Source organism: Capricornis sumatraensis, chromosome 15 (assembly GCF_032405125.1).
Source record: "Capricornis sumatraensis isolate serow.1 chromosome 15, serow.2, whole genome shotgun sequence".
NCBI classification, from domain to species: Eukaryota; Metazoa; Chordata; class Mammalia; order Artiodactyla; family Bovidae; genus Capricornis; species Capricornis sumatraensis.
In genome coordinates, this window is record NC_091083.1 from 76,598,621 (window position 1) to 76,618,959 (window position 20,339).

At 40.6% G+C, this 20,339-nt stretch overlaps 1 protein-coding gene across 1 annotated transcript in view; it reads left to right on the top strand.

The window, feature by feature from the left end:
• The window catches only part of STK4 (serine/threonine kinase 4), a 90,581-nt gene that overhangs the window by 13,181 nt on the left and 57,061 nt on the right, over positions 1 to 20,339 (top strand). The window contains exons 4-9 of the mRNA XM_068987116.1: positions 2,045 to 2,159; positions 4,642 to 4,806; positions 6,993 to 7,160; positions 10,027 to 10,164; positions 13,613 to 13,741; positions 14,854 to 15,040. Of these exons, the coding sequence (XP_068843217.1) occupies positions 2,045 to 2,159; positions 4,642 to 4,806; positions 6,993 to 7,160; positions 10,027 to 10,164; positions 13,613 to 13,741; positions 14,854 to 15,040 (902 nt within the window). The remainder of the gene's footprint in view (positions 1 to 2,044; positions 2,160 to 4,641; positions 4,807 to 6,992; positions 7,161 to 10,026; positions 10,165 to 13,612; positions 13,742 to 14,853; positions 15,041 to 20,339) is intronic.

A 20,339-nucleotide genomic window follows, 5' to 3' on the forward strand; every position in this document is an offset into this window, starting at 1 on the left:
ATGACTGAAGCAACTTAGCAGCAGCAGCAGCAGCTAGGCATTTTGCCCAGAAGCCCTTAAGTCTTATAGACTTGTGAATGCAATCACTTTTCTTCTTCCCACCTTTCTTTTTTTCCTTTTCAGGAATAAATTTGTTAAAGATATTTTTATATAGACTATGTTTTGAAGTGTTAGTTGCTCAGTTGTGTCTGACTCTTTGCAACCCCGTGGACTGTAGCCTGCCAGGCTCCTCTGTCCAAGAAATTCTCCAGGCAAGAATACTGGAGTGGGTTTCCATTTCCTTCTCCAGGGCATCTTCCTGATCCAGGAATCGAACCCAGGTCTCACGCAGTCCAGCCAGATTGTTTACCATCTGAGCCACCAGGGAAGCCCTAGACCATGTTTATAAAATCTTTATTGAATTTGTTACAACACTGCTTCTGTTTTGTGTTTTGGTGCTTTGGCCATGAGACACATTCCCCATGGATCTTAGTTCCCTGACTAGGGATCGAACCTGCATCCCCTGCATTGGAAGACACAGTCTTAACCACTGGACCACCAAGAAAGTCGCCTTTTCTTTTTTTCATGATACTTTTGTGGTTACTCTCAACTGGCTAAAAGCCTCCTTTTTCTTGTTTGGAGGGACCAGAGTAAGGTAGCAGTTGTTTTGTTTTCTTTCTGGTAGCAGTTTCTTTTGTCTCGTGCATAAGATATATGATGGCAGCTCTTTCCAGTGGGCAAGTTGGACTTTGGCACTTTTGATAGGCTGTGTAAGAGCTGTGTTTCAAACACAGTGTGCACATGCCTCTAAAGATGAGAGATTTCAAAGAGCCTACTCTGTGCTAAACATCATAAGGAATGCAGAGAAATACAGGGCAGCACGCTTGTCCTCCCGGAGTCTGCAGACTGTAGTTGGACAGGCCAGGCTTATATATGTACGGGAAGATCTGGTTGATGATGCGTGATTGTATAGGATATATTCTAGCAGTAAATACCTGACAGTAATTGCCTTATGGAGACAGTGAATACTGTAGAAATTCAGAGATGGGAGCATAGATGTGGTAATATGTTATCTTAAGAGATTTATTCATCTATTTCTTCATTAATATTCATTTTGCATACATGTGTGTGTTTTCCTGACATCCTGTCATTTTGGCATGTTTCCCCAAGGATGAAGGGGCATTTGAAATTTTGAGAGTTAAATCAGCTGAGTTGGTTTTAGCCTCTTCTGTTACTACATTGTGCAATATTACTTAGCCCTGATAATGATCTAGCTAGTTAAAGCTGGTAGCTTCAGAAGACACATTCTTTTTTTTTTTCCCCCAAATTATTTCATTTTAAAGGGATTTTGACTTTTTCCTCAACTCTTTCTTCAAGATTCTATATTTCAGGTCTGATTCTGAATATTTTTCCCTTACAATAGATTGTAGTGTAGTTTTATTTTTCCTTATTACAAAGTATATGTGACTGCTTGGGAAAATGCAAATAAGAAAAGAAAACCACATCTCCCTTTGGAGAGATAATCATTGTTAAATACTCCTTGGTATACATGTCCTTCTGTATGTCTCTTTGGAGTTTTACTGTGCTCTCTGTTATATAATCTGCATTTTTTGTTTGTCTTTTGGTAAGCAGAATCTTCTCATCAAGTATTCTTCTATTACATTTTCCACGGATTCGTGGTTATTCCTTTATACAGATATATCATTATTTCTTAAATAAACTCCCTAATGTCAGACATTTAGATGGTATCTAAATTTTCACTTTTTTAAGCAGTTCTGTGACTATGGTAACTCTTTCTTTTTGAAATCTGTGATTCTTTTCTTAGGGTGAGTTGCAGACTTAGAAATGCTGGGTTAAGGGACCTACAGTTTTTGCACTGGTGTTATTTATTGCCCACCAGAAATCAATGCTATTTTAATTTCTTACCAAGAGAGTGCCCATTTTAACCTTAAATATGAATAATTGATCTTTTGAGCTGAGAAATGGATTTGCATGTATTTTACAGCATGAATTCATAGGGATGTTTGAAGGTTGTTCCACTGATTAGTATTGTCTCTCTCCCTAGCCCTCACGTAGTCAAATATTATGGCAGTTACTTTAAGAACACGGACTTGTGGATCGTGATGGAATACTGTGGGGCTGGTTCTGTATCTGACATCATTCGATTACGAAATAAAACGGTAAGTTTACCTTCTGGAATCGTGCAGCTGCACTGGTCTCTCACACTATCTTTTCTCTGCTCTGTATTCATGTACACTCTCCTACTAATGTATCTGGACAGATGGCTGTTGCATCTCCCCCTTTCCGTGGTTCTTTCCCCTCTCTGCTTTTTGATGTCTACTAAATGTGGCAGTTTTGATACCAACCAACCTAGTCCAGTGAAGTGCTTTACTTGTTTCTTACTAGGGGAAAAATGACTATCAAATCTTGGCTAGGTCACGAGTTTTTTTTATTTTTTGGCCCTGCCGGCTTTTCTCTAGCCGCAGCAAGTGGGGGCTACTTTCTAGTTGCAGTGCACGAACGTCTCTTTGCGGTGGCTTTTCTTGTTGCGGAGCACAGGCTCTAAGGCGCAGGGGCTGTGGTGGTTTCGGCTCTCATGCTCTAGAGCACAGGCTCAGTAGTTGTGGAGCGTGGACTTGGTTGCCCCATGGCATGTGGGATCTTCCTGGATCAGGGATTGATCCTGTGTCTCCTGCATTGGCGGGCAGATTTTCCACCACTGAGCCACCAGGAAAGCTCAGCAATGAATTCTGCGTGTTTAGAGTTGGTTGGGTTTTCTCCTTCTACCCAAGTGTTCACAGGTTAACTTCCACTAAATCCTCCTCATCAGATTCCTCTCTGTGAAAGATAGTTTGCTGTTACTGTGACGGCTGGGAGAAAAGCTAGGAGTCATGATTTCTAGTTGTTGTTCAGTTGCGTAAACTCTTTGTTTATTCATTAGGTAAGTATTTCTAGAACACTGATCTAGGCCTTCGGGATCCAGTAGTCAGTAGAACAATGTCCCTGCTCTTGCAGAAGTGCATTTTCTAGTTATTAAACCCCATGGATTCTTCCATGCCTTAGTGTATCGTTTGATTTTTGTGACACTCTTGAAAAAAGGTGATTTGTCTATTTTTCTAGATTGAGAAACTGCGATTCAGAGACATTACTAGATAACTTGCTTAAGTCATAACGAGGAAGTAGAGCCAAGGCTAAAGACTAGATCTTCCTAAACCCAAATCACGTATTTTTTTGCACCATGGCTTATTCTCTTCTAAATGTGACTTGTTTGTCATGAGGGGGACTGATTCAGAGTCTGTTGATTGAGTTTGTTTAGAACTGGGCTGGGATCAGCACAGAGTTAGCATTGGACTGATCAGGTGTTCTGTGTCAGTCTCCTGCATTTTTGCTTACATTTATTCATCATCATTTAACAGCTATTTTTTTCAGGACCTGCTATCTGCCAGGAGACTTTCTTGGTGCTGGAATTCAGTAGTAACCTAATCAAAGGCATTTTAAAATGGAGTTCACGTGTGTAATAGGGAAGATGTCACATGAATAAGTATACAGATTATGTACAGTATGTGAGATGGTGATAATGTTGCATTAAGCTATAAGTAGGATAAGGGGATAGAGAATGATCTAGGAGTGGAGGGAGCTAGCAAAAGCCTCTCTGTTCCTAATGAGGTAATGTTTGAACAGAGACAGTGACGTAAGGAACGATCTCATCCAGAAATCTGGTTAAAGGGCACTGCAAGCAGAGAGAACAGATAAATGGGGCCCAGAAGTGGGAGTGTGTTTAGAGTTTTTGAGGAACAGCAGGGAAGCCTACATGGCTGAAACAGGATGAAGAGGTAGAAAGTGGTAGAAGATGAAGGTAGCTGGGAGCCAGATAAGGTGAGGCCTTCGTGAGAATTGGCTCTCATTCTGAGTGACTTAGGAAGCCATGCGGATTTTGAGCAGATATTTAGCAGAATCTCAGTTGCAACATGTGCGATCTAGTTCCCTGACCAGGGATCGAACCCAGGCTCCCTGTGTTGGGAGAGCAGAGTCTTATGGACTGAACCACCAGGGAAGTCCCTGGCTTACATTTTAAAAGGCTCGTTATGGCTGCTGTGTGGAATATACATTATATAAGGTTAAGGGCAGAAGCAGCGAGACAAGTTAGGAGATTATTAGAACAATTCAGGCGAGGCATGATGGTGGCTTGAATCAGGGAGAACCCAGAGGATATAATTGCGTATAGTTTGAAGATAGAGAAGAGTCAAGGATGACTTCAAGATTTTTGACTGGAACAGCTAGAAGAATTAAATGGCCTTTTACTGAGAGAGAGAAGACCGTGGGAAGGACAGAGTAGGTGGGTGGTATGGAAAGGGGTAGGGTGGTGGTAAAAATAAAGAATTTGATTTTGCCATGTTATGCTTATGATGCTTGTTAGGTATTCAGCTGGAGGTGTGGTGTGGGAAGATACATAAATCTGATATTTGGGGAGAGATCTGGCTTGGAAATACAACTTTGGGAGTGGTCAGCATAGCAATGGTACTATAAGCTGTCAAATGCTATTTTACACATTGAATGAGATCTTATTTATATTCTAGGAGAGGAGTTTGGATCGAAATTTTTTTCTCCTTTTTCAAATCTGCTGATGCAAACTAATAGTATTTTAATTTCTCATATTTTCAGTTAACAGAAGATGAAATAGCTACAATATTACAGTCAACACTTAAGGGACTGGAATATCTTCATTTTATGAGAAAAATACACCGAGATATCAAAGCAGGAAATATTTTGCTCAATACAGAAGGTCATGCAAAACTTGCAGATTTTGGGGTAGCAGGTCAACTTACAGTAAGTGAAAGTGTTACTTGCATTGGTAACTTTCAGGTCTTTCTTGAGAACTGTTCTTTTTATTTATTTATTTTAAAATGTAATATTTTATATAATTGTGTTTTAAAAAATTAAAGAATGTGCCAATAGGTTACAGATGAGCTGGTAGGTTATTTTCGATCCTTTCCTGGACCTCAGGTCCCATAGTTTAACTCTGTTTAGCTTGAAAAAAATAAAAGCTAAAACAAGAAATGATAGAGTAGACGCTTAAATTCTTTTGGTCTACGTCATCATATTTACAAAAGGAATAAAAATTAAATCTAATCGGCTTTCCTTGGATAAGACATAATGTCATCTCATTCAGCCTCTAGGTAGCAGTTGGCAGCTGCTTTACTGAGAGCGTTCTCCTCATTTGGTTCCAAAACACAGGCTCTTGATTTTCCTCCTACCTCAGTAGTGCATGGCAATGAAAAACATTATGCTTTCAAAACAGGAAGTCTAAAATTATCTGATTTTGTAAAATACATGAGATGTGTGAAATATGTGTAGAAAACAGAGTTCTAGACAGATGTATACAAAAATTTGCAGCAATGTCATATATCAGGTTTCTTGGGTGATAGAAAGCTACGTCCATAGATAGTTTGTTTAGAGCTTTATCATGTAGGTTTTTTATTTTTTTAAAAATTTAAATGAAAAACAATTAAACATTGCTTCGATGTTATTAAAAAAAAACCAGCAACCTCAGGAACTTATTCCATATCGTGATTTGTGGGCCCTTCAAAAGATTTTGTTGTTAACACATAAGTAGACAATACCAAACAGTATTATCTAAATTACAATCTTTATTGAAAAGAAAAATTCTTCTGGTGCTATGTAAAAGATATTATAAATTTAAAATATCAGTTGTTTTTTAGTAATTGATGGTTTTCACAGAAATAGAAAATAACAGTCTTGAAATTCATATGGAACTAGAAAAGGCCCCATATATCCAAACCAGTCCTGAGAAAGAAGAACAAAGCTGGAGGCTTCATACTTCTTGATTTCAAACTATGTTACAAAGCTAAAGTGATCCATACAGTATAGTATTGGCATAAAAATACACACATAGACCAATGGAATGGAATCAGGAACCCAGAAATAAACCCATGCTTATCCAGTCACTTAATATTTGACAAGGGAGCTAAGAGTGCTCCACGAGGAAAAGACGGTCTCTAATAAATGTTCTTGGGAAAACCTGATACTCACATGCAGAAGAGTAAAACTAGACCTGTTTCTTACACCACTCACAAAAATTAACTCAAAATGGATTAAAATAAATGTAAAGTCTGAAACCCGAAAACTCCTAGAAGAAAACATAGGGGAAAAGCTCCTTGACATTGGTCTTGGCAATGACTTTTTGGATATGATACTAAACGCACAAGCAATAAAAACAAGAATAAACAGTGGGACTTCATTTAGATTTTGGTTGGGATTGAATTGAATTGTGTTGAGGTTGTGTTGAATCATAAATCAATTTGAAAAACACTCCCATCTTCATGATGTCATGTTTTAAAAGTCCTTTTCTGCTCCAGCCTTATATAACTATTCATCTGTACTTTCCTTGAGTGCTTTTTGGATTTTGTTCTTTACGTTTAAAATTTTAACCTATTTGAACTTATTTTGCTGAAAGTATAAATTAGGAATTCAAGTGTATAGTTTTACAAATAAATAGACAGATGCCCCTTTTCCAGCCTTTCTATTATTATTATTTTTACAATACTTGTGCATCTATCTTGGGATACTTACACATAGGATACATTTCTAGAAATAGATTTCAATCAAAGGATATGGACATTTAAAGTTAATAAATATTGCTGAATTGCCTACTAAAACATTGTACCAACTTGTATTCCTTTATCATTGTATTTTGATACCTGATTTTTTTCTATGCTATTATCCGTATGAGTTGTTAGTAATCTTTTTAATTTTTGTCAGTCTCATTTTGGTGTTTCATTAACCGGTTGATAGTTATTTCTGTGTTTTAATAATTGATTGAGAATCTTTTATGTTTCAATGTCATTTGAATTTGTTTTGTGACTGACTGACTTGATCGTGTTTGAGTACGGTTTGTATATGTATTTCAAGCCCATGACAATCACTATTGTTAGAAGGGACTCTTTCTCAACAGTTTCAGTGGTTAATGTTGATCTCTCTCCTTTCTGTTTCAGGATACCATGGCCAAGCGAAATACAGTGATAGGAACACCTTTTTGGATGGCTCCAGAAGTGATCCAGGAAATTGGGTACAACTGTGTAGCAGACATCTGGTCATTGGGAATAACAGCCATAGAAATGGCTGAAGGAAAGCCTCCATATGCTGATATCCATCCAATGAGGGTAAGGAAATGGACAGAAAACCAGTGGGATGTTCAGTTACTGGTGATAATGAGAAACTGAGTTAAATGAGTTTCTTGGTTAGGTACCAAACAGTAAATGAATTAATTGTAAATAATTGATAAGTGTCAGTTTAGACTTCAGATGATATACTTCCACTAGTTGTAATCACTAATTAAGTCAAATGTAATCCACCCCTGTTCATTCTAGAAGCTGTGTATTGATATCTCTCTGGCAGGATTTGATTGGTTTGACTTGTGCAGTGTATGTTTTTAGTAATTCAAGCACTCACATATTAAAAAATTTTAATTTATTTTTAAATTTTTGACCGTGTTCCACAGCATGTGGAATATTAGTTCCCTAACAAGGGAATGAACCCACACCCCCTGCGCTGGAAGCACAGAGTCTAAATCACTGGACCACCAGGAAAGTCCCCGAGTGCTCACGTTTTAACATAACATTAATCGGAGCTGCAAAACAGTCCTCTCCTTTATACAGGGCATGGGCTTTGCGTGCCCTCCGCAGCTCCCTGTTCGCCTGTATCAGTCATAATGTATTGCCGTGTTTTCTCTGTTTTTCTTATACTAGCCTTAAGAGGAGAGCAGAGTATTTTCGACTCATATCACTAACACTCAGCCTGATTCATTTGTTGTCTTCTTCCTGCCTGGCCTGGGTAGGGATTTACATGTGTGATTTCTAGAGGCTCTGTGCTCCCTGACCTCCATCCAGTTCTGGAGTGTGAAGAGCCCACAGGTGTCTCCATTGACACTCCTTCAGTGTTTCTACATTAAGCATTTTCCTGACTTTCCCCACCCCCAGAACACCTCATCACAGCACTGTTGTAAGACCTTGACCCCTGCCTTCCTCAGAGGCTCCAGAGTCTTTTCCATACCACCCAACTCAGCCCCTCCTCTTCTCTTATTAAGCAGTCCTTCTGTTAATAGACTTAACAGTTTTGTTTGTTTTTTTTTAAGCTATTCACATGCCCAAAGGTAAGCACCTCTCTTTTTTGAGGGACAGAAATGGAGAAGGATGGGAAGATTTATTGGCTTTATTTTTAGATTCAAATAACATAATTGAAGCTGCCTATTGCAAAGAGTTTTATTTTTTTTTAAATCTGTATCTTTTCTATTGGAAACTCAATAAATAATTTTACAAGCATACCTTATGTTACTGCACTTTGCCTTATTGGATTCTTACAAATTGAAGGTTTGTGGCAACACTGCATCAAGAAAGTCTGTCAGGGCTATTTTTCCAACAGCATTTGCTCACTTCATCTCTCTGTGTGACGTTTGGTAATTCTCACAATATTTTAGGCCTCTTCATGATGATTATATTTGTTATGGTGATCTGTGATCAATGATCTTTGATGTTACTATTGCAAAATAACTCCCTGAAGGCTCAGTTGAAGGTTAGCATTTTTTAGCAATAGAGTAATTTTTAACTAAGGTATATATATTGTTCTTGCCTGGAGAACCCCAGGGACGGGGGAGCCTGGTGGGCTGCCGTCTATGGGGTCGCACAGAGTCGGACACGACTGAAGCGACTTAGCAGCAGCAGCAGCATACATCATTTCTTTAGATATAATATTAGTGCATACTTAATAGACTACAGAATAGGGTAGGTCTAACTGTCATATGCACTGGGAAACCAAAACAATTCATGTGACTTGCTTTATTGTGATACTCACTTTATTTCAGCAGTCTGGAATGAAACTTGCAATATCTCCTGTAGTTTTCTTTTTTGAAATCGTAGAATTTTAATGCAATGTAGTGGGCCAGTTTTCAGTTTTCAGGTGTGTAGGTAGAGTTGGCGTGGCTTGGAGGTTGATGAATCCCTTGTGATTTGGGAGGACTTCTGGTTTTATGACCTCCTCGCAGTCACCACTTGCATCCAGTGGTGGGGGTAACTTTCAGGAAGCAGGGACATTTGACAGCTGAGGTCATGTTCAGGATATTGATGTTCTTAGAGCTCGTCTTTTCACTTTGAAAGGCAACATGGTCAGCAAAAAACAAACAAAGCTCACCGGATATTGTTTCAGTTAATTTGGTTACTCAGTCCTGTCCGACTCTTTGCGACCCCATGGGCTATAGCACGCCAGCCTTCCCTGTCCATCACCAACTCCTGGAGCTTGCTCAAACTCACGTCCCATCAAGTTGGTGATGCCATCCAACCATCTCATCCTCTGTCGTCCCCTTCTCCTCCCACCTTCAATCTTTCCCAGCATCAGGATCTTTTCCAATGAGTCAAATTCTGTGCATCAGGTGGCCAGAGTGTTGGAGCTTCAGCTTCAGCATCAGTCCTTCTAATGAATATTCAGGACTGATTTCCTTTAGGATGGACTGTTTATTGTTTAGGGGACAAGAATACATATGCCGGAGGGGGAGGGAGAAAAGAGGAGGAGGGTGTAGGAGAGCTCTGTCAGATTCTCTAATGCAGCAGTTCCCAATGTTTTTGGCACCAGGGACCAGTTTCATGGAAGGTAATTTTTCCGCACTCTGGTTGGGGTGGGTGTGGGTTTCAGGATGATTCAAGCACATTACTTTTATTATGTTGCTGCTGTTCTGACAAGATGTGGCGCTCAGGTGGTAACGTGAGTGATGGGGAGCGGCTGTAAATTCAGATGAAGCCTCGTTCATCTGCCCACTGCTCACCTCCTGCTGTGCAGCCTGGTTCCTGGGGACTCCTGCTTTAATGGTCATACTTCCTACTTTGAGATTCTTAGATTTTCATTGCAATTAGGATCGGCTTATAGAGGAGAAGAGGAACATCATTTTATCAAACTTCAAAGTTATGTCTAGTCATATTTTTATTGGAATATCACTTTTATTTTGCCAAATCGTTTTTTTTTTTTTTTCTTTCCAACCAGGCCATCTTCATGATTCCTACCAACCCACCCCCCACATTCCGAAAGCCAGAACTGTGGTCAGATAGCTTCATGGATTTTGTGAAGCAGTGTCTTGTCAAGAGCCCGGAGCAGAGAGCCACAGCCACTCAACTCCTCCAGGTATGACTCACCCTGGGGTGCTGCCTCTCTCTCTGTTTCATTCACAGGTTATCCATCCAAGATGCTGTTGACCCACCCACATGGAGATGGTGAAGAGCTGTAAGATATTCCTTGCCTCCTGTGAGGTTTGAATGTAACTGCTTAGAAGAGACATAGAAAAGAATGTTAAATCACTGAACAGGACAATCATGCAAGAAAATACAGGGCTGTATGGGATCAGAGAACAGGAATGGGCCTTTATTGAGCACCTGCTGTGTGCTGGAGACTTTACATGTTGTGCCATTTAATCCGCACATACACCCTGTGAGAGAGAAGTGTTATTTTACTTCTACAGATGAGGAAACAGAGATTTGGAGAGGTTAGCTCATTTAGAGCCACTTGGTTGGTAAACAGCAAAGCCAGGCTTAGGAGCTAAGTCTTTTTGATTCCAAAGCAGGAGTGCCATTCCCAGTTCTGGCAAAGACCTGGGATCAGTGGTAGGTCCACCATTTTGAACTGGTGATGCCAGGGCTGCTTTCCTGGAGGAGGTAACTTCGACCTTGGGCCTTGAAGGATGGGTGGAATTTGGCAGGCAGTATGCTTAGTCAGCTCAGACAGTAAAGAATCTGCCTGCAGTGCGGGAGACCTGGGTTTAATTCCTGGGTCAAGAAGATCCCCTGAAAAAGGGAATCCATTTTTCTTGCCTGGAAAATTCCATGGACAGAGGAGCCTGGTGGGCTACAGTCCATGGGGTCGCAAGAAGTCAGACACAACTGAGTGACTAACACTTTCACACTTTCTTGGTTAATATTTAGGAGCTTGGATTCTGGAGCCTGACTGCCCAGGTTTGAATCCTTGCTTCCTGTTTGCTAGCTCTGTGACCTTGGGCAAGTAACATAACCTCTCTGTTTAGTTTTCTTATCTATACAGTAGAGATCAAGTACCTGCCCCATAAGTTGGTTGTGAAGATTAAGTGATACAATATGTGTGACTTTGAATAACATTTTCACATATTAAAGATAATATGTTATGAATTTGACATATATCTATTATTGAGCTAGGCCAATGTTTTTCAGTCATGTCAGATCCATTGCTGCCTTATCAATACAAATTTTTAAATACTTACTATCTTTTTGGAATGAACCTCATAGATACTAAAATCCACTTACGCCCATAATTTAAAAAGAATCAGTGTAATATCTGTGATATGATGGAGAAATATAAGGATAATTATTTATAATAAAGTAATATATGTGTCAATATAGAAATGCTCCAGCTTTTCAACTTAGAGATGTGATGAAGTAGTCGGACACCTGTACCTAACATCATGAATGAGTTTAAATTTAAGAGCAGTAAGAAGAACAGAAACCTTTCCATTCAAGAAACACCAGAACATGAGTGGGTGGATACTAACAGAAGTCTAATGTTAAGTAATAACAGAGCAGCCTGATTTGTATAAGAGGAGGGAATCGACTTACGGACTTGCCCAGTGGAGAGAACCAGGAGCTAGTTGCTCTTGCAGATGAGCTGGGTTCGTTTTCTGAGTAGTGGCAAATTCTTTTCCTGCCTGGATGAGGTACTGATAACAGTTTTATAGAAAAGATACCTCCCATATTTCAACCCCACCACACGTTGAGGCATCCTGTCCACTTCTAGAGTTCTTGCAAAGACCTTGGAGCCCATATCTTCTGATGGGTGGTGGGGAACAGAGAATGGATTGCAGATAAACACTGGGGACAATACTAGGACAAGTTTGGAAAACAACAGCAACCCCCACCCTTCCAGAAAGGAATTTTCCTGTGTAACTTTCACAGCATAATTTTTTTTTATTGTGTTGCACAGGCAAACAACAAAATTGTAAGATGGTATTAATGTTAAAAACATAAAGCCTAGGATGGATGATCAACGAGGTCCTACTGTATAGCACAGGGAACTACATTCAGTATTCTGTGAAAAACCATAATGGAAAAGAATATAAGAAAAGAATGTATGTGTATAACTTAGTCACTTCGCTGTACATCAGAGATTGGTGCAACATTGTGAATTAACTATATACTTCAGTAAAAAAAACTTTAAAAAAAGGACTTCCCTTGCGGTTCAGTGGTTAGGACTCTGCTCTTTCACTGCCAAGGGCCTGGGTTCAGTCCCTGGTTGGAGAACTAAGATCCCACAAGCCACATGGTACAGAAAAAAAAAAATCCCAAAAGTTTTAAGTCCTTTTTTCTATTGAGGAAAGTCAACAATATCCCTGTGTTTCAAGTGCCTTTGCAGATGCATAATACTTGGGCTTACTTCTGTTACGTATTTGTGACCAGTTTTAGTATTTCTGCAGTAACTACCTTTTGGCACTAAAATCTTTTTGCATATGCATGCACGCTCAGTCATTCGTGTCCAACTCTTTGTGACCTCATGGACTATAGTCTGATAGGCTCCTCTGTCCATGGAATTTTCCAGGCAAGAAAACTGGAGTGAGATGCCATTTCCTCCTCCAAGGGATCTTCCCAACCCAGGGATCAAACCCAAATCTCCTGAATTTTCTGCACTGGGAGGCAGATTCTTTGCCACTGAGCCACTTGGGAAGCCACCAAATCCTTTTTACCCAGATATACAGTTGGAAATGCTATAGGACATTGAATAGAAAGAATAAGCAGGATGAGTAACCTATTCAGTGATTTCTAAACAGTGTCTTTATCCCACTTCTGTCCCCCTCTCTGAAATCACCTCCCAAATTAACCAGACTGTGCTTATCTGTTGAAAAACTGTCAGTGTACATGATCACTGTGTGTCTGTACTCTGAGATGTGCAGGGGGCGTGAGGGATCTGCATGGTGTATTTTTGTGCGGGACAACTCTGCATTTTGAATGAGATTGCTTGTGTCCCTGCTTCCTATCCTGTGTCCCGTGTAGCCTGTGTTCTCTAAACATCTTAACCGTAAGCTCCTTACACATGTACAGAGCTTCCTCTAGGGGGTTGATGCCAGCCTGTTGACACTCTCTAGAGTTGCTAGAAATGGAGGAAACATTCCAGCCAAGCCAAAAAACACCTGGGCAAAACTGAATGTGCCTGCTCAGAGTTATAAAGTGAGTGTGAGTTCAGTTCAGTTGCCCAGTCATGTCTGACTCTTTGCGACCGCGTGGACTGCAGCACACCAGGCTTCCCTGTTCATCACCAACTCCCGGAGCCTACTCAAACTCACGTCCATCGAGTTGGTGATGCCATCCAACCATCTCATCCTCTGTTGTCCCCTTTTCCTCCTGCCTCCAATCTTTCCCAGCATCAGGGTCTTTTCAAATGAGTCAGTTCTTCGCATCAGGTGAGAGTGTGAGTTAGGGTTGGCTGTTGTCCAACGCATTAAGAGAATGATTAGATGCACTGGTTGATGCAGCAAAGACTATGGAGGGCCGCCTCCGTGCTGGCTAGTATTTCGGCATCAGTGCCACATAAACCATCTTCAACTTTCTTGTTGAAGCACCCGTTTGTCAAGAATGCCAAAGGAGTGTCCATACTGCGCGACTTGATTAATGAAGCCATGGATGTGAAGCTGAAGCGCCAGGAGGCCCAGCAGCGGGAGGTGGACCAGGATGAGGAAGAAAACTCTGTGAGTGCAGGCGTTGCGGTGGGCCTTGGGCATTAATGCTTGTCATTTTGTGATTGTCAGCCAGGTAAGACGAGTCAGTTGTGGGGTCCGCCTGGAGCTGGAGACGCTCCATGCCCCACCGGGTCCTGTCGTGGGCCAGGGCTTGCTGGATGGATGTTTGTTCTTCCCCCAGTGCTTCCTGAGACACTTCCATATTTTATTCTTTTGCCTCCATATCTTTTCTTCTGTTTAACTTTTTATTCAGGAAAGAGAACATTCAGGTCTGAGACTGGGTTTTTCTGTGCTCTTTGGGGGCATCTAGTATCCATACTAGCTATGTAGACTTTACACTGATAAACTCTCTCACAACCCTCAGATTCCAAAGGTGTGTACCTTAGCTCCTTAGAGCAGTGTTAAAAAAAATATGCAGGTTAGATATGCGGCTCTCATGTGGATAAATGTATGCTTTTCTTTGGTTGGCTAGGAGTGTTCTCATGGAGTACAGCTTTTAGAAATTGTGAATCAATATACTGTCCACCTGTAACATATATAATGGTGACTCAGTGGTAAAGAATCCACCTGCCAACGCAGGAGACGCGGGTTTAATCCCTTGGTCAGGAAGATCCTCTGGAGAAGGCAACCCCACTCCAGTATTCTTGCCCAGGAAATCCCACGGACAGAGGAGCCTGGTGGGCTCCAGTCCATGGGATTGCAAAAGAGTCAGACACAACTTAGTGACTAAACAACAATGACGTATTTAATACTGTACACCAACTACACTTCCCTAGTGTCTCAGAGGGTAAAGCGTCTGCCTGCAATGCAGGAGAGCTGGGTTCGATCCCTGGATTGGGAAGATCCCCTGGAGAAGGAAATGGCAGCCCACTCCAGTATTCTTGCCTGGAGAATCCCATGGACAGAGGAGCGTGGTGGGCTACAGTCCACAGGGTCGCAAAGAGTCAGACACGACTGAGCACAGACATGACACCAACTACACTTGAGTTAAAAAAGTGTTCTTAGTTCTACGAGTAAGGCTCAAATCCAGAAATATTTGCAGCAAGATGAATATGAGTAATGCAGGGAACTCAATCTTTTTAATCAAATTAGCCCTCATTTGAGATTTCCTCCTTTTCCAGGAGGAGGATGAGCTTGATTCTGGCACGATGGTCCGAGCAGCAGGGGATGAGATGGGCACCGTCCGAGTAGCCAGCAGCATGAGTGACGGGGCCAATACGATGATTGAACACGATGACACGTTGCCATCCCAGCTGGGCACCATGGTGATCAACACGGAGGATGAGGAAGAGGAAGGCACAATGAAAAGTAAGGCTCTGATTAAACAGACTAACTTCACAGGCAGACCTGGTGCATTCCAGAGAAAGCAGATTCTCGTGGTCCACATGGACTCAACCTTGAGGCTCCACTCTGTGGCTGCAGTCTAAGGAGTGAGAGCGTCGGAGCCTTGGGGCAGCCGTGGAGGGTTCGAGGAGGGAGGAAGCTGACTTCTGCAGTCAGAGGCAGGGAAACAGCAGCGATGAGGATTGACTTTCGGACCTGAACGGCCATTCTCTAGTTGAATGTCATCACTTCTTTTTTTTTCTTCTTTTCCTTGATCTGCAGAGGCAAGCACATACATTGTTTTTTCTTTTTTCCTCCCAAAGTGATTGTTTATTTTATTTTTAATTTATAGTGTTCATTGTTGATTTAAGTGATTAGGTGGCTGTTCATATGGCCCAAATCAATAGTTCCAGTGGTTCTACATCTGGTCCAGCACTTGGTATGGGTGGTCTTTGTCAGTGGAGACCATCTAGCTGGTGTGTTGTGGTATTTCATGGTGGTTTTAATGTACATTTCCCTATTGACTAATGCTTTGGAGCATACTTCCGTGTAGTTCTTGGTCATTTGTATCTCTTCTTTTGCTTCTCCCCCTTCTTTGTATGTTGTTATACATTTTACCTCTAGAGTAGAGCATACATCGTTGTGATGCGTAGTTCAGAGTGTAGTGAAACTCTGAGCTGTTTACTTACAGATGATCTTCAGTCTGTTTTCATGATCTTAGTCTGTGTGTCTAAATCAGATTTATGAATTCTCAGTCAGCATCTTAAGGATGGGAGTGTACAAATTGAAGAGTCCTATCAGTCACTTGTGGTTTAAACACGCCTCTAACGCTGCTGGTCCTTTTTCTTCGGCCTGTGACTAAGGCCTTATACCTGTACTCAGTTCTCATCGAAGGGGGCCTCCCCTCTGCTTTGAGTTCTTTTCTTTTCCCCTTTCTCTCTGCATCACAGACCAAGTCACAGAGGATAGGAATTTGGGAGTACAAAGTAGTAATAATAATAATTGAGTTGAGTTCTAAACATACAGTGTAGCCTAAACTCTTTGTAGGTTTAAAGCATTAACTATCTATGGTCTTTTCATCATTTTTCTTTTTTTTTTTTGTGCTTCGTCTTTTAAAACTTTTGAGTTTTAAACTTCTAAATCAGGGATTATTTGGCAAACTATGGTCCACAGGCCAAATCCGGCCTGCCACCTGGCTTCTGCAGTTAAGTTTTCTTGGAATACAACCATGTCCATCCATTTGCTTATTATCCATGACCGCTTCTGCACTACGGAGCCAGAGCTGAGCAGTTGTGAATGGGACCAGGTGGCCCCCAAAGCCTGAAGTGTTTGCTATCTGGTCCTTTACAGATAGAAACAGTTCTCTGACCAGTGCTTTAGCCCTGCTGCTTTGTGACTGACTGATTCATTCAGGAAACGTCTCTTCAGTGCCTGCTGCTGTATCCCAGGTACTTCGCTAGATGCTGAGGATACAGCAGAGAATGAAGAAACAGTCTGTGCCCTGAAAGAAGCTGTTGTCTAGTCTGGGAGACAGACCATTTAATTATACTTCAGCGTATGAAATGGGCTTTAAAGCAGAGGTAATCTGAGGGTGTTGGTGAAGCAGAGTGGAAGAGTATTTAATTTAGGCTGGGGATTACTGACAAATTCCTGGAGGGAAGAGGCGGGGAGGTTGGCAGTGAGTAGGGTGGGTAGAAATATGCCCGCAGAGGAGGCCGGTCCACAGAGTCCAAAAGGCCGTGAGTTCAGGGAAACCGCAGCCGGTTTATCGCAGCTGAAACAGACTGTTCCAGGGCTTTGGTTCTCAGGCAGCCCCCTGGAATTTTCACCTTCCAGGTCTGTGTATTTATAATCAGCCCTTTGTTTCTGAAGGGAAAGGTTTTCTTGTTTTCTTTTTTCTAGTTTGGGGCCTGGGCTCACCATGTGTGTGACTTTGGGTCAGAATTACACATATGGTGAAGTAGTCCCACTGCCGATGGATGTGTAAACTGCTCTGACTTTCCTGGAATGTAGTGCGCATCAAGAGCTTAAAAAGTGCAAACCTTTGACTCAGTAAACTCCATTTCTAGGAATTTGGCCCAAGAAAATAATTGAAGATCTAGGCAAATTAATATTCCAGCTTTATAAAAGTAAAAAGATAAATTAACATGTTAATATGTGCATGAAAAAAAAAGACTGAAAAAAAAAAAACCAATCAAAAGGCTAGAGAAAAATCAACCAAATATTAAAAGTAGGTAAAGGGATTATAAATAGGTATTTTCAACTGTATTTATTTTCCAAGTTATTTTCTAGAGTTATTCTCAGAGGAAAAAAATACCACCAAAAATACTGCTGATATCATAGTATATCCTGTAAATTATTAATAGGACTTTGAATTCTGCATTGCCTTAAGAATCTTTGTTTTTTTCCTTTCTTCTTAGTCCTTGGACTGTTGTTTATGGCCTTAAAAATGGATAGTTGCGAAGAGTTGATGGGCTTCCCTGGTGGCTCAGATGGTAAAGTGTCTGCAATACGGAAGACCCAGGTTCGATCCCTAGGCCGGGAAGATCCCCTGGAGAAGGAAATGGCAACCTACTCCAGTATCCTTGCCTGGAAAATCCTATGGACAGAGGAGCCTGGTAGGCTACAGTCCATGGGGTTGCAAAGAGTCGAACACGATTAAGCGACTTCACAAAGAGTTTATAAAAACATTTTCACTCCCTGCTAGTCTCAATTCTTACTACAAAAGTGTTCTTAGGGTATATGTCATCCCCTGAATGAAAGATTTTGGTGTTCCATAAATTGTCAAGTGAGTGCTATGTACCAAATTTAGTTTTTCTTTTGCTCTTTTAAGTAGCTAGCCTATGTAATTTGTTAGGTTTGTTTGTTTTGCAGTAATGAGCTGCTGACTCCTGGTTCTTTTCATTGACTCTAAATGCTATATCGTCTCCTTGTTTTAAGGGCTTTAATTATGAAGATGATTATAATCCCTATGTAATATAACTTGGCTGACCCATTAATGTGTGTTGTGTGTGCACGTGTTATGGAAAATCTGCCTTTTTTTAATTTAAAGAATTCATTTTGTTCCAAATGTAACTGTCATATTTTAAGTGCTCATTAATTCAGTGGGTTGTTTGTTCAGTTTCTGAACTTGGACAGTGTTATCATGTTTAATGAGAAACATGCATCTTTTATTATAGCCATGAGGGAAAAACCCACTTAAAAGCCTCAATAGTCACAGCTAAGTGACATTAAATAAACTTTGTTCACAATCTGTTTCAGGTTGTATAATTCAATTTTTGAGTCACAAGTTAGATTTGCCACTTATTTTGAGATCTTTACTCATTACTTTAGGAGTTGTTGAAACTTTTCACTATGGAAATATGGAAATATTTTTAATTTTAATTTTCAGAATAATGTCATAACCTCTGTGGACATACAGCCAGTTTCAAAAATAACTCACTGCCCATCATATTTCCGCCTTATGCCAAAAAAATAGCAAGCTGAATTAATTTAAAGCAAATCTCAGACATTCGACTGCTCCTTCAGAACCGATTTTTAAACATTTAAAGGAGACCAACCAAGGCTGACTCAGATACTGTCTGTGTTATGTTGAACAATTCTTTTTCCTTGTATGGGCCTCAGTGCCCCTATTCAATAAAAGCGGAGTTATCAATCGTATATTTTCCCTTGTCCCTGATAGTTCTACTTGTCCACATGTTTATAAAAATTATAGAACTCATGACTAATACAGAACTGAAGTTTCTGCAAGTTTAAATTTTGTGATAATAAATAGGCTTTCACTTACTACCTTAGAAAAGGTTTGATATTTCAGTTGCCTCTTTATGTCAGCAGTATTCTAACAGTATCAATGCCCTCTCACAAAAGAAATCGGTTCACTCCTAAGTCCTCTCATTCCAGCAGATAACTCCTGTTCTTGACCGTATGCCTGTATAGTTCCTATATGATAATAATTTGCCTAGATGTTCTGCTTTCTGATTATTTTCTGCTGGAAAAGCATATACATTTTCCATGTTGTTTGCATTGTCCTTTTTATATTTATCACACTTAACTGTTTTTTTGTCGTTTCCCCATTGCTGGGCATTTTTTCTGTGTCTAGTTTTTCACTATTATAAATAACTCTGCAGGGAACAAACATCCTACATATAAATTTTGCCTTCCTTTTAATGTTTCCTAGGAACAGTTTTTGTTTGAATAATTATTTAAACAACATCACGTGCACGTTTGCCATATTGTCCTCCAGAAGGTTTGTACCAGTATACATTCCACAAGGATTAATAGCAATTATCAGTATCCTTTGTTTCTTCCCTGGACAGCCAGCTATTTCCCTTTTATAGTTTCTATCTTTTAAATCTCTGTGTGCCACTTTTTGAGTGTTTTCTCTGGATTTATCTTCTAATTCTGAAATTCTTTTTGGAGTCATGTCTAATCAACTGTCTGACCCAGACATTGTGGTTTTTTCAGTAGCTAATATTTGTTTATAGTCATATGACTAGTAAACACTGGAGTTGGAACTCCCAAGTCTATGGGACTTCCCTGTAGCTCAGATGGTAAAGAATCTGCCTGCAATGTAGGAGACCCAGGTTCAATCCCTGGGTCAGGAAGATCCTCTGGATAAGAGAATGGCAACCCACTCCAATATTCTTGCCTGGAGAATCCCATGGACAGAGGAGCCTGGCGGGCTACAGTCCGTGGGGTCACAAAGAGCTGGACACGACTGAGCGACTAAAACTATAAAGGTTCTTAATCTTAGTCCCAAAGTCTATGCTGTTTTCATTCTCCTGGACTTTGGTTTGTTTTGGAATTCTTGTGTTAATGTATATTGTGTATGTGTGTACACGCACATACGCACACACTCAGTTGTGTCCTACTCTTGGTGACTCCCTGGACTGTAGCCCGCCAGGTTCCTCTGTCCATGGAGTTTTCCAGGTAAGAACACTGGAGTGGTTTGCCATTTCCTTCTCCAGAGAATCTTCCCCACCCAGACCCGAGGCCCCTGCCGTGTCTCCTGAATCACAGGCAGTTTCTTTACCCCTGAGCCACCAGGGAAACCATACTGTGCATTAGATCCATAATATAAACCTATCAAAATTCATGTTAAGACTGGTGTTGGCTTTGAGGAAATTCCAGAGATACCTTTTTTTTTTTTTAAAGAAACAGTTCTTTTTATATATATATTAATTGTACCCAAGAGGATAGATGTTGTAACTGGTAATAATAGTCATTAATGATTAGGCACTTAATATCTGCCAGGTGTGGTGCTTAATCCTTTGTAAGCATCTCA